At 37.5% G+C, this 16,659-nt stretch overlaps 1 protein-coding gene across 9 annotated transcripts in view; it reads left to right on the forward strand.

Annotated features, from left to right (window-relative positions):
• The window catches only part of PIAS2 (protein inhibitor of activated STAT 2), a 107,525-nt gene that overhangs the window by 40,302 nt on the left and 50,564 nt on the right, over window positions 1–16,659 (forward strand). For all 9 annotated transcript variants that reach the window (XR_003902345.1, XM_029921326.1, XM_029921327.1 and 6 more), the window contains 3 exons: window positions 7,393–7,527; window positions 9,662–9,767; window positions 11,112–11,185. Coding sequence is in view for 8 of the 9 variants with exons in the window: in XM_029921326.1 (XP_029777186.1) it covers window positions 7,393–7,527; window positions 9,662–9,767; window positions 11,112–11,185 (315 nt within the window). In the remaining variant the exon portion in view is untranslated. The remainder of the gene's footprint in view (window positions 1–7,392; window positions 7,528–9,661; window positions 9,768–11,111; window positions 11,186–16,659) is intronic.

Genomic DNA, 16,659 nt, shown 5'->3' on the forward strand with positions numbered 1-16,659 from the left:
TTTGGGTGTGGAGTTTGGTGAGTTCCTTGTAGATTTTGGATACTAGCCCTTTATCTGATATGTCATTTACAACTATCTTTTCCCATTCTGTTGGTTGCCTGTTAGTTTTCTTGATTGCTTCCTTTGCACTGCAGAAGCTTTTTATCTTGATGAGGTCCCAATAGTTCATTTTTGCTTTCATTTCCCTTGCCTTGGGGGATGTGTCGAGTAGGAAGTTGCTGCGGTTGAGGTCAAGGAGGTTGTTCCCTACTTTTCTCCTCGAGGGTTTTGATGGTTTCCTGTCTCACATTCAGGTCCTTCAGCCATTTTGAGTTTATTTTTATGTGTGGTGTAAGAAAGTGGTCGAGTTTCATTCTTCTGCATGTTGCTGTCCAGTTCTCCCAGCACCACCTGCTAAAGAGGCAGTCATTTTTCCATTGGATACTCTTTCCTGCTTTGTCAAAAATTAATTGGCCGTACATTTGTGGGCCCAGTTCTGGGTTCTCTCTTCTGTTCCATTGGTTTGTGTGTCTGTTTTTGTGCCCATACCATACTGTCTTGATGATGACAGCTTTGTAGTAGAGGCTAAAGTCTGGGATTGTGATGCCTCCCGTTTTGGTTTTTTCTTCAATATTACTTTGGCTAACTGGGGTCTTTTGTGGTTCCATACGAATTTGAGGATAGCTTGCTCTAGCTTTGAGAAGAATGCTGGTGCAGTTTTGATGGGGGTTGCATTGAATGTGTAGATTGCTTTCGGTAGTAATGACATTTTAATAATGTTTATTCTTTCAGTCCTTGAACATGGAATGTTTTTCCATTTCTTGGTGTCTTCTTCAATCTCTTTCATAAGTTTTCTATAGTTTTCATCTTACAGGTCTTTTATATCCTTGGTTAGGTTTACTCCTACGTATTTTATGGTTTTTCGTGCAGTTGTTAATGGGATCAGTTTCTTTTTCTTTTTTTTAATGTTTTTTATTTATCTTTTAGAGACAGAGAGAGAGAGTGCGAGCAGGGGAGGGTCGGAGAGAGAGGGAGACACAGAATCTGAAGCAGGCTCCAGGCTCTGAGCTAGCTGTCAGCACAGAGCCTGATGTGGGGCTCGAACCCATGAACTGTGGGATCATGACCTGAGCCGAAGCCGGACACTTAACCAACTGAGCCACCCAGGCGCCCCGGGATCAGTTTCTTGATTTCTCTTTCTGCTGCTTCATTATTGGTGTATAGGAATGCAACAGATTTCTGTACATTGATTTTGTACCCTGCAACTTTACTGAATTCATCGATCAGTTCTAGAAGGCTTCTGGTGGAGTCGATTGGTTTTTCCATGTAGAGTATCATGTCATCTGGGAAAAGTGAAAGTTTGACTTCTTCTTTGCCAATTCTGATGCCTTTTATTTCCTTTTGTTGTCTGATTGCTGATGCTAGGACTTCCACCACTACTATATCAAACAGCAGTGGTGAGAGTGGACACCCCTGTCGTGTTCATGATCTCAGGGGAAAGCTCTCAGTTTTTCCCTATTGAGGATGATATTAGCTGTGGGTTTTTCATAAACTGCTTTTATAATGTTTAGGTAAGTTCCTTCTATTCTGACTTTCTGAAGGTTTTTTATTAAGAAAGGGTGCTGTATTTTGTCATATGCTCTTTCTGTATCTATCGACAGGATCATATGGTTTTTATCTTTTCTTTTGTTAAACAGTGGATCACATTGGTGGATTTGTGAATATTGAACCGGCCCTGTAACCCACTTGATCATGATGGATAATTTTTTTTTATATGCTGTTGAATTCAATTTGCCAGTATCTTGAGTATTTTTGCATCTGTATTCATTAAGGATATTGGTTTGTAGTTCTCTTTTTTTGCTGGGTCTCTGTCTGGTTGGGTATCAAGGTGATGCTGGCTTCGTATAATGAGTTTGGAACTTTTCCTTCTATTTCTATTTTTTGGAATAGTTTGAGAAGAATGGGTATTAGTTCTGCTTTAAATGTCTGGTAGAATTCCCCTGGGAATCCATCTGGCCCTGGGCTCTTATTCATTGGGAGATTTTTGATAACTGATTTGATTTCTTCACTGGTTATAGGTCTATTCATGCTATCTCTTCCAGTTTGAATTTTGGTAGTACATGTGCATTTACGAATTTGTTGGCATATAATTTTTCCTAGTAATCTCTAATGATTGCTTGTATTTCTGAGGCATTGGTTGTAATAGATCCGTTTTCATTCATGATTTTGTCTATCTGGGTGCTCTCTCTTTTCTTTCTAAGGAGCCTGGCTAGAGGTTTATCAATTTTGTTTATTTTTTCAAAGAGCCAACTCTTGGTTTCATTGATCTGCTCAACTGTTTTTTCTGGATTCTATATTGTTTGTTTCTGCCCTGATCTTTATTATTTCTTTTCTTCTGCTGGGTTTGGGGTGCTCTTGCTGCTCCCCTTCTAGTTCCTTTAGGTGCTCTGTTAGATTTTGAATTTGTGCTTTTTCTAGTTTGTTGAAATTGGCCTGGATTGCAATATACTTTCCTCTTAGGACTGCTTTTGCTGTATCCCAGAGAGTTTGGATTGTTGTATTTTCGTTTTCATTTGTTTCCATATATTTTTTTAAATTTCTTCTCTAATTGCCTGATTGACCCAATCATTGTTTAGTAGGGTGGTTTTTTTAACCTCTATGTTTTTGGAGGTTTTCCAGACTTTTTCCTGTGATTGATTTCGAGTTTTCTGGCATTGTGATCTGAAAGTGTGCATGGTATCATCTCAATTCGTTTATACTTAGGAGGGCTGTTTTATGCCCCAGTATGTGATCTATCTTGGAGAATGTGCCATGTGCACTCTTTGCATTCTTTTGAGAGAGAAGTTAGGCAGTGGAGTACTTTCTCTGGTACATTGTTACTGAGTTACTGCTGGTTTCTTTCTCAAAGCACCAACTTACCCTTCAGTACTTATATGAGGCTGTTTGTGAACAAATCAGTTAAGGTGTGATGAGTGAGGTCCTCCCCTCTGGGGCGAGGGCCCTGCACTGACTCCAGGAGTACTTGTGAGGGAGGTGAAGAAAGGAAGCATTAGGACAAAGGCAAGAGCAGATTTCAACAACTGAAAGCAGTGGGGGCTTGGGGATGTGCGGGGGGGGGGGGGGGGGGATTTTTTGACCCTGCTAGAGCCATCCCTGAAATCAAATGCCAGCCTTTCCCAAAGAGGCTTTTCAGGCCTGTGAACCTCTTTGAACAACTGACATAAATTTATATGTAACTGATAGAAAACTCCTCAAACCATCTCTTGATCCACAGTTGCTATTGATTGAGGTAATGAAATCTGGAGCCTTTACTAGCATGAAGCAGGTTTATGAAAATCCTGCTGAGTATCCTGCTGCCACCTCAGAAGAGGGAACTCCAGTGACCTTGTGGGAATTAATATATTGAGCTCTTCACCACTGTGAAGATCCTCAGGGACTTTGTCTCATTTGTAAGAAACATTGTCAGGTCTCAAGTTTGACTTGTGGTACTTGCCCATGATCCTAGTTTATTGCATAGCAAATCCTAGAGGAATAAGCTTGGCACAGTCATGGAATTTCCTATGAGAACTCTGAATATATTCAAATTTATATCTTGGAACAAGTCCTTCTGTGTAGACCTTATTGCAGTATCCAGTCATTCTGGAACCCTGATACTGCGTATACAAAGAGACAACCAAATGAGAAGGTGTATTACCTTGATAATAGCAATGTGTCCCTAGATTCTTTTTTTTTTTTTAAGTTTTTTTGTTTAACGCTTTTTATTTATTTTTGAGAGAGAGACTATACACAGAGCATGAGTGGGGGTGATTCAGAAAGAGGGAGACATAGAATCAGAAGCAGGCTCCAGACCCGGAGCTGTCAACACAGAACCTGATACACGGCTTGAAGCCATGAACTGCGAGATCATGACCTGAGTTGAAGTCGGCCGCTTAACCTACTGAGCCACCCAGGTGCCCCTAGATTTTTAATGGTCAAATAGTGATGAAAGCAGTTTTGCGCAGTTTAACCCATGTCAGGATAACAAGTTTTATGAGACGCGTTCATGCATTGATTTTCCAGATTACCCTGATACAGGGACAGCAGTAAGCAGCTCATAGCATGACTTGCAGAATGACAAGTGCAGCATGAACAGACAGACACAAGTGAAGTGGTCTCTGGGAGTACCCCCTTCGCCTGTCTTTGACTCTCAGACTGACAGCAAGATGAGAACATTTTATGTTTTTAAGGACAGAAGGGACGGAAGGAAAGGTCCTCCTTGTTTGCTTAGTCATTGTGAGAGGCTGAATTATTTTTCCTTTTAAACAGATTTTGAGAAATTCCTGTAATTCTGCAGAGCTGTAAGGTTGCGAGGTTGTAGAGGTGGGTCAACAGTGGGCTGTATTACTTGGAAAGGTTTTATAGAATGGAGAGGATGCGTGCTACAATTCAGCTGGCAAAAATCAAAGATTTCCTCTTGGTGCAGTCAGAATTCTTCTCAGTGCTAGTTGGCCTTTTATCCTAATCTGTTCTTTTTCTGTGTTCATGGATTTCTTTTTTCTGATCTATATATTTTTTTCCTGTATGTATTAGTCATGCAGGCATTGGTCTGCCTCACAGTAAATCTGGACTGAGGAAAAGTCAGCATTTTCTTCTTTTAAACATATACCTCTGTCTCCCAGTTTGAAGAGATTCTTTGGCCTAAAACGGGATAATGTTGGCATCCAAAAAAAAGATACTATCGTAGACTCAGAACCATCACATATATGAGCAAGTTTATAATTATGCTGAAATAAACTTCTGGAGCTGGACTAATTTAGTATTCTAGAAATTGGTAAAGGCGGAGAATCCTTGATTTCAGGGTAACAAATATTGACATGGTCAAGTTTTTTAAGGAAAAATTTTAACTAATATAAGCAAAAGGAATAATGGATTAAAAACTGTTCTTTTCAAATCTGTAATTATATAATCGATCTAGGTAACCATCAATGGGTGCTAAAATCATTAGGTCAAAGCTTGATGCTTTGTGGGAATGCTACTGTGGAGGGATCACGCTGACCTGAGCTGAATTCCTGATCAGTCTTGACATCACTGAAAATGAAGCAGACTCATTATGTGCTTCATGATGTGGTAAAATGGAAAGTATGTAACATTCCCTATGAAGTTTTATGTCTGAATCTGATTCGAATCTGAATCTAATCAGGTCTGCATAGCTAATTACCAGCTTAAAACGTGTACAGGAGATAGAGCACAGGATGTACTGTGAATCAAAAATGAGTACACGTACTATTTAAAACAAATACTTAATAACTAGAAAAAGTAGAATAAAGCATCAAGCCTAGTTTAGTGTCAGTTGAAATGATGATTATTCTTTGTTAACATGATCTGGTTTTAAAAATGACAGTTTCTTTTCTACCTGGAGAGAAGTCAGTGGAGAGCTTTTTTTTAAATTCATAAGACTTTAGTAATTCCTTTGAAATTGATTAATTTGTTCCTTTTCCACTATAAAAGATATATATATGCATATATATGTATATACATATATATATACACACACAGATATATATACATATATAAATTTTAATTTTCTTAAATTTTAAAGTTTTAACTCCAGTGTAGTTAATATACAGTGTTACATTAGTTTCAAGTGTATAATATAGTGATACAACAATTCTATACATTGCTCACTGCTCCTCATGAGAGTCACTATTTCACCCAGCCTCCACACCCATCTGGTGGCCATCAGTTTGTTCTGTGTAGATAGGAGTCTGTTCCTTGGTCTGTTTTTCTTTTGTCCCTTATTTGTTTTGTTTTTTGAATTCCACATACATACAAGTGAAATCATATGGTATTTGTCTTTCTCTGACCTAATTTCACTTGGCATTATATTTTCTAGCTCTATGTGGTTGCAAATGGCAAGATTTCATTTTTTATGACTGAATAATATTCCGTTGTACGTATACACCACCTTTTCTTCATCCATTCATCTGTTGATGGACTTTTGCCCTGTTTCCATAATTTGGCTATTATAAAGAGTGCTGCAATAAATGTAGGGGTCCATATATCTTTTTGAATTTGTGTTTTTGTATTCTTTGGGTAAGTATCTAGTTCTGCCTTTTCATTTCTGGAGGAACCTTCGTACTGTTTTCCACAATGACTGCATCAGTTTGCATTCCCACCAACAGTTTGCATGATAGTTCCTTTTTTCCACATCCTTGCCTATACTTGTTGTTTCTTGTGTTTTTGATTATAGCCATTTTGACAGCTGTGAGGTAATACCTTATTGTGGTTTTGACTTGCATCCCCCTGATGATTGATGTCGAACATCCTTTGGATCATGTATCTTTTGGTCATGTGTATGTTGTCTTTGGAGAAATGTCTGTTCATGTCTTTGCCCAGTTTTTAATTAGATTCTTTGGGGGTTTTTTTAGTGTTGAGTTGTTTAAGTTCTTTGTATGTTTTGGATTCAAACACTTTATTGGTTATATTGTTTGTAACTGTCATTCATTCAGTAGGTTGTCTTTAAATTTTGTTGATTGTTTCCTTTGCTGTCAGGAAGCTTTTTATTTCAATGTAGTCCTAATAATTTATTTGTGCACTAATTTGTTCTTTAATTCCCTCTTTCCCATCCCCAGTATTTGAATGCATTTTTTAAAGTTTAAATACTGTTTTGAGAGAGACAGAGTGAGTGAGTGAGCAGGGGAGGGGCAGAGAGAAAGGGAGAAAGAGAATCTTAAGCAGGCTCTGGTGTCAGCACAGAGCCTGATGTGGGGCTTGAACTCAGGAACCATGAGATCATGACCTGAGCTGAAACCAAGAGTTGGAGGCTTAACTGAATGAGCCCCCCAGGTGCCTCCCCTCCCCACCACCCATTTTAAATGCATTTTGAATGGGAGCTCCTAAGATGAATTAATTCCAAGAGGTGCAACTTTATCATTTACAAAAAGGAAAAAGATTCATAGCCAATATGGCATGATGCTAGCATCTTTAATTTTAATGGTGGAACGGGGATATTTTTTGTATTTTTTTGAACTTGTAAAATATAACGTTTTAATTTTTTTAAAGTTTATTTCTGAAAGAGAGAGACAAAGTACAAGCAGGTGAGCAGGGTGGGTTGGAGACACAGAATCCAAAGCAAGCTCCAGGCTCTGAGCTGTCAGCACAAAGCCTGACACGGGGCTCAAAACCATGAGATTAGGACCTGTCGAAGTTGGGCACTCAAGTGACTGAGCCACCCAGGGGCCCCCAAATGTAATGTTTTTAAGAAGAACATTTTCCTCTTGAGTTGATGACCTTAGGATGAGGACTATGTGATTTCCAGGATAAAATAAGAATAACTTAGCATAACTGAAATTAGGCAAATCTGTATCTATCTTGGAGAAAACGTTTGATCTCCTACAAAGAATATAAAATTATTTTTCTTTCTTATGGTTCTAGGGCTATGCACCACCACCTAAAAATGGGATCGAACAGAAGCGCCCTGGACGCCCTTTGAATATTACATCTTTAGTTAGGTTATCTTCAGCTGTGCCAAACCAGATTTCCATTTCATGGGCATCAGAAATCGGAAAGGTAAAGAGACTCTTCTGGGTAGCATGAAAGTGATCTCACTAGGAGCTGATTTGTTTTTTTCTGATCGTAATCTCCAAGAAGCAGTCATTTTCAGTTGGTGGTGGAGATTGTAGAGATTCTTAAGGTTAAACAGTTTAAGATTTCCTGAATGCCATCTCTTTATTTTCTTGGAAAAGAAGTGAGTGTAATTACAGTATTTCTTAAGGAAATTGTTTAATCATAGTTGTGTTTACATGGTGTTCTGAGAAACCGGAAACTTTGGGTGATGTTACATATTTATAAAGAGGAATGAAGCTTTATCAGGCTTTGAGGAAAATGTTAAAATGTGCTCCTGTTGTGGTTGGGAATGATCCATTCCAGGCTTTACGTGAACAGCTTACCTCAGATAATATGGGATCCTATGAAAATACATTATTTTTTCAATACCTTTATGTTTGAACCTGGCTTTCTACTAATTCTTAGTCTCAAATGTGTTGGATCATTTATGGGATACTGACTAATACAACATGGGATTTCTATTTTAGATCTATTTGTTTATTTTTAGAAATAATAGAATGGCAAAAGAGATTTCAGTTAATTTCTGAACATCAACTTTAATCTTGCTATTTCATAGAGATAAAGGGTAATATTCCTATTTCATGGATGGAGAAATTCAGTCCTGTTTGTTGCAGGAATTTTGTGGTTGTGTCACCAAGACAGTTGCAGAGCTGAACATAAAGAATATTTTGTCTTAATATTTGGAGTATAAAAATACTATTCTCTCTTTAATGATTGTTTTCTTGAGCTCTCATTTTTTAATTTTTACTGTAACTTGTCTTTATTATCATCCAGCACCGATTCCTAATATTTTTTATTTGCACAAACTGAATGTGTAGTGTAGTGAAGCATTGGCTAAGGATTCAGAAAATCTTGGCTTAGTCCCAGGTTGGCCATTGTTTGATTTTAGCAAAGTTGCTTAATTTCCTGAGGCCTACATAATGAATAAGTAAAATCTTGAGAATGGGTGTTATATGAAAATGCAAAGGATATTGTTAAATGAGAAACTAATAATACTTTAAAACTTACGAGAAGAATTTGAAAAGAAGAGTATATCTTTTTGAAATCATTATTAACTTACAGATTTTTTAGAAAATGATTGTAGACATTGAAGACCTGGAAGAAGGATGTTTTGCCACATAAAGGGAATGATATTCTTTCCTTGTAATTAAAATGATTGATAGATGTAAAACCTGCACACTATATTGGGTATTCAGATACTTAAAAGGACTGTTGTAGGGCATTAAAAATAATATTTAAAATACTTGCCTTGGTAACTATTAAAAGTATTTCGTTTACTGTAGAATCAATTGAATGAATATTTGTAGTGAAATAGTAAATAGGTTTTTAGCATGTAGGTAAAATTATATTTTATCTCTTCATAACTATAAATAGCTAATGAAGGTTCCTTTGTGCCAGATCCTAGAGGTATGGGATTGGACGCTATTATTTTCTGGACTTGTAATTTGATTTTTATCATTTCTCCATGTGTCTTATTTACTACCGTAGCTGTCCCTTCCCTAATGTGCATTTGGGAACAGGAGTTAATTTGTTCGAGTTTTTCTTAGAAGAAAGCCAATATTGGGTTCATTTGAAGATTTGCTCAAGGCCATGTATGAAGCAGTCTCTTCTTTCAGAATTAGAACTTTGAAACTCTGGATTTGAAGTGTAATTCAGATCTCTGGTGTTTGAACATTTTTTCCCTCAGTGGAACCCATTCTTCAGTGTGCATACTCTGACAGTTCCAATACATAAAAACAGATCAGTTTTAGTTAAAAGTGGGCATGAGAGGGTACATTCATCATTGCCCCTAAGATTGCAGTTTTGCTAAATTAGAAACACAGTTTGAAAATTACTGGTATATGTTATCTTTCATGTGGGTGTTTTAAAGGGAAAAGTGATTGAGAATTACCTTTAATGTGATTGAGTTTTCATCTTCCCCTGAAATAACTGAGTTGATTTCATTTCCTTCCCAGTCATTGACCTTCCTGGAGAGTTATCCTGAATGTAATTTTTAGAAACCAGAATTCTTAGACAAGTATTTTATGTAAATAGGCTATTATCTCTCATCTTTAATACAGATTATCTTTCTTTGTAGAATTACTCCATGTCTGTATATCTTGTACGACAGCTCACGTCAGCCATGTTATTACAGAGATTAAAAATGAAAGGTATTAGAAACCCTGATCATTCCAGAGCACTAAGTAAGTAATGTTTTTAAGTCTGAGCATATGAGATGCTTTAATGGGGAGAGAAAGAAAAAAAAAAAAAAAGCAAGCCTCACATATACATCAGCACAGAAATAATTGGGAAGAATTATTAGAAACCCAAAGTGAATTTTGAGTTAAAAGTATTCTAAGAATAGATCCCTATAAAGTGAAAAACCATTCTCTTAGAAATCATTCCCAGTGGATCAATTTTAAAATCCCAACTACTCCAATTTGGGTTTTTCATGAAAATTAATTTAGGTAAATCTCAGGTTGATGGTAATTTTGATGCATACATCGACTTGCAAATAGAAATGCAAGTTTTTAGAACTTCCAGTGTGCAATAGAATGTACGTTAAAAAAATTCTAAATAAGAAGCTCTTTTTGCAGAAGAATGTTGATATCTGTCAGCAGTATTGCCTTCTCAGATGTTTTGTTTTATATAATCTAGAGAAAAAAGTCTAACCCAAACTGTGAATAATTCAGTTGCGTAATTCAGTTGAACAAGACATTTTTCTGGGAAAGAGAATATTTTCCCCCAAATTACCTTCCAGACCAACTGAATGAACCAGTAAGGAGAAGAAGGTCTAGAGATTGAAAAGGGGTTTTGAAAGGGTGTTGCTTTTCTTGTACTTAAACCGTTCTCATCTCCTGAAACGGCCTGGACTGGAAAGCCAGGGAAGCTCTCCCCTAGATCTTCTTGCCCTGCTCCTGTTCCGCGGCCTCTGTTTTCCTCACGTATTCTTAGGATGGTGTTGAGAATTTACACCTAAAGGCCACGTATATATTTATTAACTTGTATATACAGTACCTTGTATATACATCACCTGGTCAGTAAGATTGCAGTAATATCTCCACACCCATTGTAGTTTTCAGTTGTCAAAGGAAGTATAAGAGTATTGTGACCCTTCTGTTTACAGATTATTCCCTAATAAGCAGTTATGAGTGGTTGTGAGGAAAGCATTAAAGCCCAGAGGACTGCTGGTTTCCAAGTTCCTTTCCTAACCATTGAATTGTTCTGAAGCCTTAAGCAGCTTTCTGTTTTTGAAACTCTTCCTTACCCGCAATTTTACTTTTAAAAAGAAATTTAAAAATTCAGTTAAACATGTGATCTATAGTTTGCAAGTAATGCTTAAACCTGATACTGGAAGTATGATTGGGTTTTCAGTATGCTAATCCTTAATGTTTCAGGGGGTTTATGTTTTGTTTTTGTAGTTGCTTGACCTATTCAAAATGTTTGGGAAACTTTAAATAAGATGATATATATATTTCTATAATTCTGTTCATAATTATCACAGCTCCTTGAAAAAATTTTTAAATTCTTCTTCTTTCTTTTTAAAGTTAAAGAAAAACTTACTGCAGATCCTGACAGTGAAATTGCTACAACTAGCCTTCGGGTATCCTTGATGTGCCCTGTAAGTAACACAGCAAGACATTCTGGGGGGGGGGGGTCCCTTTTTATAAATTACTAATTTTCTTATAAAAGAAAGTGTGGGATGACTGATATATTATGATAGAATTCTGAACTTTTCTTGTTTTTCCACTCAGAAATTTCAGTGATTAAGCATTATAATTCTAAAGAATGCAGACATTCTTCAAGCAATGACTAAACAAGAAGAGCCCTGAAATATTATATCAAAAAAGGCAGAGGGCTTTAGTAGGTTCGGAATAATTTGTCAGAGTTTTTGCTCTAGATAAGCCACAGCTAATAGTAAACATAGGTAGAGAGTTGGCTCCTTTAATCAGAATATAAAGGGTATTGGAAAATAGCATTAAAATTAGTAGTACCTAATAAATAACCTGATTGATGGTTCTGGTTTAATGTTAAGTTAGAATGTGTGAGATTCTTAATCTGTAATGTACTTCAAAGTTGAACAGTAATTTTTTTTGAGCACACACAGGTGAGTGGGGGAGGCACAGAGGGGAGGGAGAGGGAGAAGGAGGGAGAATCTTAAGCAGGCTCCACGCCTAGTGCAGAGCCTGACATGGGACTCGATCCCACAACTCTGGGATCATGACCGGAGCCGAAACCAGGAGTCAGACGTTCAACCAACAGAGCCACCCAGGCGCCCAGTTGCTCAATAATTTTTATATCTCTTTACATAGAGACTACAGGGTAGAAATCAGTCAGGAACACTCAGATTCTCCTATGTGCTTGGTACTGAGCTAATTTGGGGAGAAAGTACCGAGGACTTGATAGAAAGTTGTCAGAAAGTTAATAGTCTAGTTTGCAAGATAAAGCTAACTCATACTTAACCACATGTGATCTTGCCACTAGAGTACCAGAGATATGGGAGAGGTCAGGAAAAGTGAAGAACAGCTTCTTTAAAATCATACTGGTGGAGGGGACCCTTTCCAGATGCGAGGAACTTTACAAGAAAAGTCCTGGAATCAAGAGTGTGGTTTTGGGGGCAACTTGTGACCAGCCACCATTGTGAGAAATGTACAGTATTTTACATGGAGAGAGAATTGTGTCAGAGAGGGAGAGAGAAGGGAATACTTTGTTGAGTTTCTATCATATGCTCCTTAATTTAACTGTCTTAACAAAACTGTATGGAGGAGTTGTTCCCATTTTGCAGATGAGAAAACTGAGACTAAAAGAGGTTGGCTAACCCAAATCACACAGTTAGTAGTAGAACAAGGATAAAAATCTTGGCCTTCTGACATTATTCCAGTTATCTTAACAACATGTCATAATACCAAATAGGGCTAAAATATAAATATCCTGGTCATAAGTCCACCTCTCTTTCACCCTGGAAAGTGGTATTTATAGATATCTTTCTTTCTGAATTTTTTTATTCTCATTAACTTGAACTAACTTAGCTTTATTGAAAAGGATTAGAATTGCATGAAATTTGGATTGCTTAGAAATTCAGAAGCTGTGGTTATTAAACCAAGAGAGAAGGTCTGCAGGCCCAGGAGAGGAGAGAACACAACTCGCGCCCCCCTCCCGAGGGGGAAGCAGAGGCCTTGCAAGGCTTGCCTTTGGCCTTGGGACCTCCTCTTCTGCTCACAGGCCGTGTGCAAACCGTGAGGCGTGAGTTCATTCGAGTGTCTTTACTTTACCCCTTTCCTCCCTCTTAAAATTGATATTAAATTGAAACACAGGAAATTGTCATTTTGTTGGTCAAAAACAGTTGAATATTGACAGTATTTTATGGTTTAACCCTAGTATATTGAGCAAACTTTAATTGCTGGCTATATTCTAGGCATAGTCCCTATAGGGGAAGGGAATTCATGTTACCTTTATTTCTTTATAATTTGTCTGCAGCATTTAAAAAAATATATTTATTTAGAGAGAGAGTGCAGGGTAGAGGCAGAGCGAGAGAGAATCCCAAGCAGGCTGTGCACTGTCAGCATAGAGCTCTGTGCGGGGCTTGAACTCACAAACCGTGAGGTCATGACCTGAGTGGATATCAAGAGCCACATGCTTAACTGACTGAGCCACCAGGTTACTTTTATGTTTTAGTAGCAGAATGTTTGGTCAGGAGAGTGCTTCTTACCTGAGGAGTTCTAACAGTTGCATGATGCCATTTTCTGTCTTATTTTGTTAGCGCCTTTTTTTTTTTTCCATTTTTTAAAATGTTTATTTTTGAGAGAGAGAGCGAGCAAGCGAGCAAGTGGGGAACTGGCAGAGAGAAAGGGAGACACAGAATCCGAAAGCAGGCTCCAGGCCCTGAGTGGTCAGCCCAGAGCCCGATGTAGGACTGGGACTCGTGAACCGCAAGATCATGACCTAAGCCAAAGTCGGATGCTCAACTAACTGAGCCACCCAGGCACCCTGGCACTTGTTGTTGTTGTTGTTGTTTTTCCTTTTAATTTTTTTCCTTCAAATACTGTGCCATTCTGTATGAGAACAACCAAAATAAAACAATAGTCTATACTAACGGATTCTCAGATTTTCAAAATAGTGAAGGTGGTGTATCAGAGTGATTAGGATTCTTTCTGTATAAGAGTAGGGAACAGTTCCTTTCCAAGTGTATCACTTTTAATAAAGCTGACTGTGTTTAGAAACATTAACATTTTATTTTTTTAAATAAATGAAATAACAAGATCCTGTTTTAAGTTCATTAAATATTTTCTTTTTCTGCTTACAAGTGAAACAAGCCTTTTTCTCAGACTATCTTTTGAGCTTAAGTACTCATCCTATCTGACTTTTTCAGCACTAAGAAAAGCATGAATTAGTACTTCGCAGGCTGTAGTCATGTTAACACGAAGTCGAAGCTAACTGTAGGACATGATGCATATTAATTAAAACACCAAACAGGTGTTTTGATCAAATGTAACAGATGAATGACAGTCGATGTTGAAAAAGAGGCAGCACTGGTAGTAGTTGAAGAGACCAGAGAGGAGCACAGTAGCTGGTGTACAACTAGCACAGGATGTGGTGCCGTGCTAGGAGATAGAGAAGCACAGAATGGGTCGTAGGCCTTTGGAAGGATAGGAGGTGAACCCTGGGAAAGGAGGCAAAAATGTGTATATACACACACACAGAGGAATATTACTCAGCCCCTATCCCCCAAAAGGCCAAATTAGCATTATTTTTAAGGAATAAATTATGAAAGTGACAAGTAATACCTATTTTATTATAAAAGTATTCATATAGAGAAGAAATTTTAATTGCTGAGATCTAACATTACTAATGGTATGAAATACATGTTTCTAGGTTTAACTTTATTCTTCATAATCATGCATGTTTATTGGAAAAAACTGTGTTGTATATACTGTTCTTTGATTTACTGCTTTAAAATTAACAGTATATCTTAAAAATTAATGTGTAGATCTCTTATTTTAATCATTGTAGGTATGTTTTTGATTGGGTATGGTGTAAATTACTTTTTACCTTTTTAAAAAAGTTATTTCCGTTATATCTAGACACTTGATTGTGTTAAAAAAGCAATGATGAAAAATTCCTAAATAAAGCACTAGCCAGTAGAATTCAGTACTTTAAAAAGAATCCATTATTTTAAAAGAAAAACATGTGATAACAAAGGGATGCCTTTTAGGAATGCAAGTATGATTTGATTTTAGAATATCTATTAAAATTATATCAATCATTGAAAAGTGAGAGGGAACCCCTGTGATCATCTCATTAGGTGCTGAACCCATTCCTAACAGAACAAACACTCTTATTAGCAAAATTGGGAAAGACAGATAATTAAAACCAAGAACTAGGACCATGTGTGATGTTGTAAAACTCGGAGGGTTCTCACGGAAGTGAAAAACATTTGGGTTTGTGCTCTGCCTTCAGCAACTGTGTCTCCGTGAGTGTGGTGTTTGTAGTCTCACATAGCCTCAGCATCTTTATTTCAAAAGCAGAAATATGGGGACTAGTCTTTCTGGAGTCATAGGGTTGTTATGAAAATTATGTCAAGTTTATATAAAAATCCATAGCATACAATAAGGGTCCATATTACTTAAGGGATGATTTGTTATTAAAGGGAGGGAAAACATAGCAAATATCGTAAGAAGAGAAATTGCCTCATGTTCTGTTCTCACTTTTTTCCTGGTATAAATAATGAGCTATTTGTGCTGCATACTTGCACAAATCACTGTAACTTCTAAGATCTTTTTTAGAGTTCTGGCTAGACACTCATGGAGTCAGCATAGCACCGTGATCAGGAGTGTGGGCTCTGGAGCCACAGCCGATTGGTGCACATATTGGCCCTGCCACTTTCTGACTTTGTAATGGTCGTCACAACTTACCTTCTTTGTGCCTCAGTGTTCTCAGGAGGATGATAATACACATCGATCGTCTAGCACAGTTGTTAGGTTTAAATATAAAGTCACAAGGGCTAATAAATAAACTCAGCGTCGCGCCTTGGATGTAAGTAGAACTATACAGACATTAGTTATGGCTGTGATGATGACTTAGCTACGTCATTTTCTTTTTAATTACAGAATAACCAAATGTCCATTTTAAGAGAAAGAAATTATGGATAAACCTAAAGGGAAAAGAAACAGGAACATTCTAAAAATTTTACCCCTAAGGCAAAGTTACCAGGGTAATTTGGCTGTGAATTCTTCTAGACTTCAGAGTGCATATAAAGAAGTCTTTCCTTCTTCCCTTTTCTCCCCTTTGTTCCCTTTGCCACTCTCCTAACCTTTCTCCATTTGTTCCACCATCTGATCAACAAATACTGCGCATATGCTGCATGCTAGGTACTGAGCTGTGATACTTGGTTGACAGTGGTGATCAGTGACATGGACCATGTCCTTGCAGAGTGTAGAGTCCATCGTGGGAGAAACCGATTTTCTATCAGAATAACACAGAGCTGGTCATAAACTGAGATATTTTCTGATATTGGTGTTCCTCTCTCAGTTGGAATAAGGGTTGACTAGAGCACTGAATTAGATAAAAGCATATTGGAATATCAGCACATGTGATTATACACAAGTAAAAACTTTATAAGTAAAAAAAAATATTTTCAATTCATATCACGTACACAAGGCTGACTTAATATAAAGCTTCTGTAGATAGATAACCGAAGACTAATAATCAACCAGAAATGAGGAGAGGTTATGAACAGACCCTTCTTGGAAACACAAATGACTCTTAGTTAAAAAGAATAGGGCAGGTGGCCTACAGACACATAAAACGATGCTCAACATCACTCATCATCAGGGAAACACAAATCAAAACCACACTGAGATACCACCTCACGCCAGTCAGAGTGGCGAAAATGAACAAAGCAAAAGACTACAGTTGTTGGAGAGGGTGTGGAGAGATGGGCACCCTCCTACACTGTTGGTGGCAATGTAAACTGTTGCAGCCGCTCTGGAAAACAGTGTGGAGGTTCCTCAAAAAACTATCCATAGAACTCCCTTATGACCCAGCAATAGCATTGCTGGGGATTTACCCAAGAGAGACAGAAATGCTGATGCATAG

This window comes from Suricata suricatta, chromosome 14 (assembly GCF_006229205.1).
Source record: "Suricata suricatta isolate VVHF042 chromosome 14, meerkat_22Aug2017_6uvM2_HiC, whole genome shotgun sequence".
NCBI lineage: Eukaryota > Metazoa > Chordata > Mammalia > Carnivora > Herpestidae > Suricata > Suricata suricatta.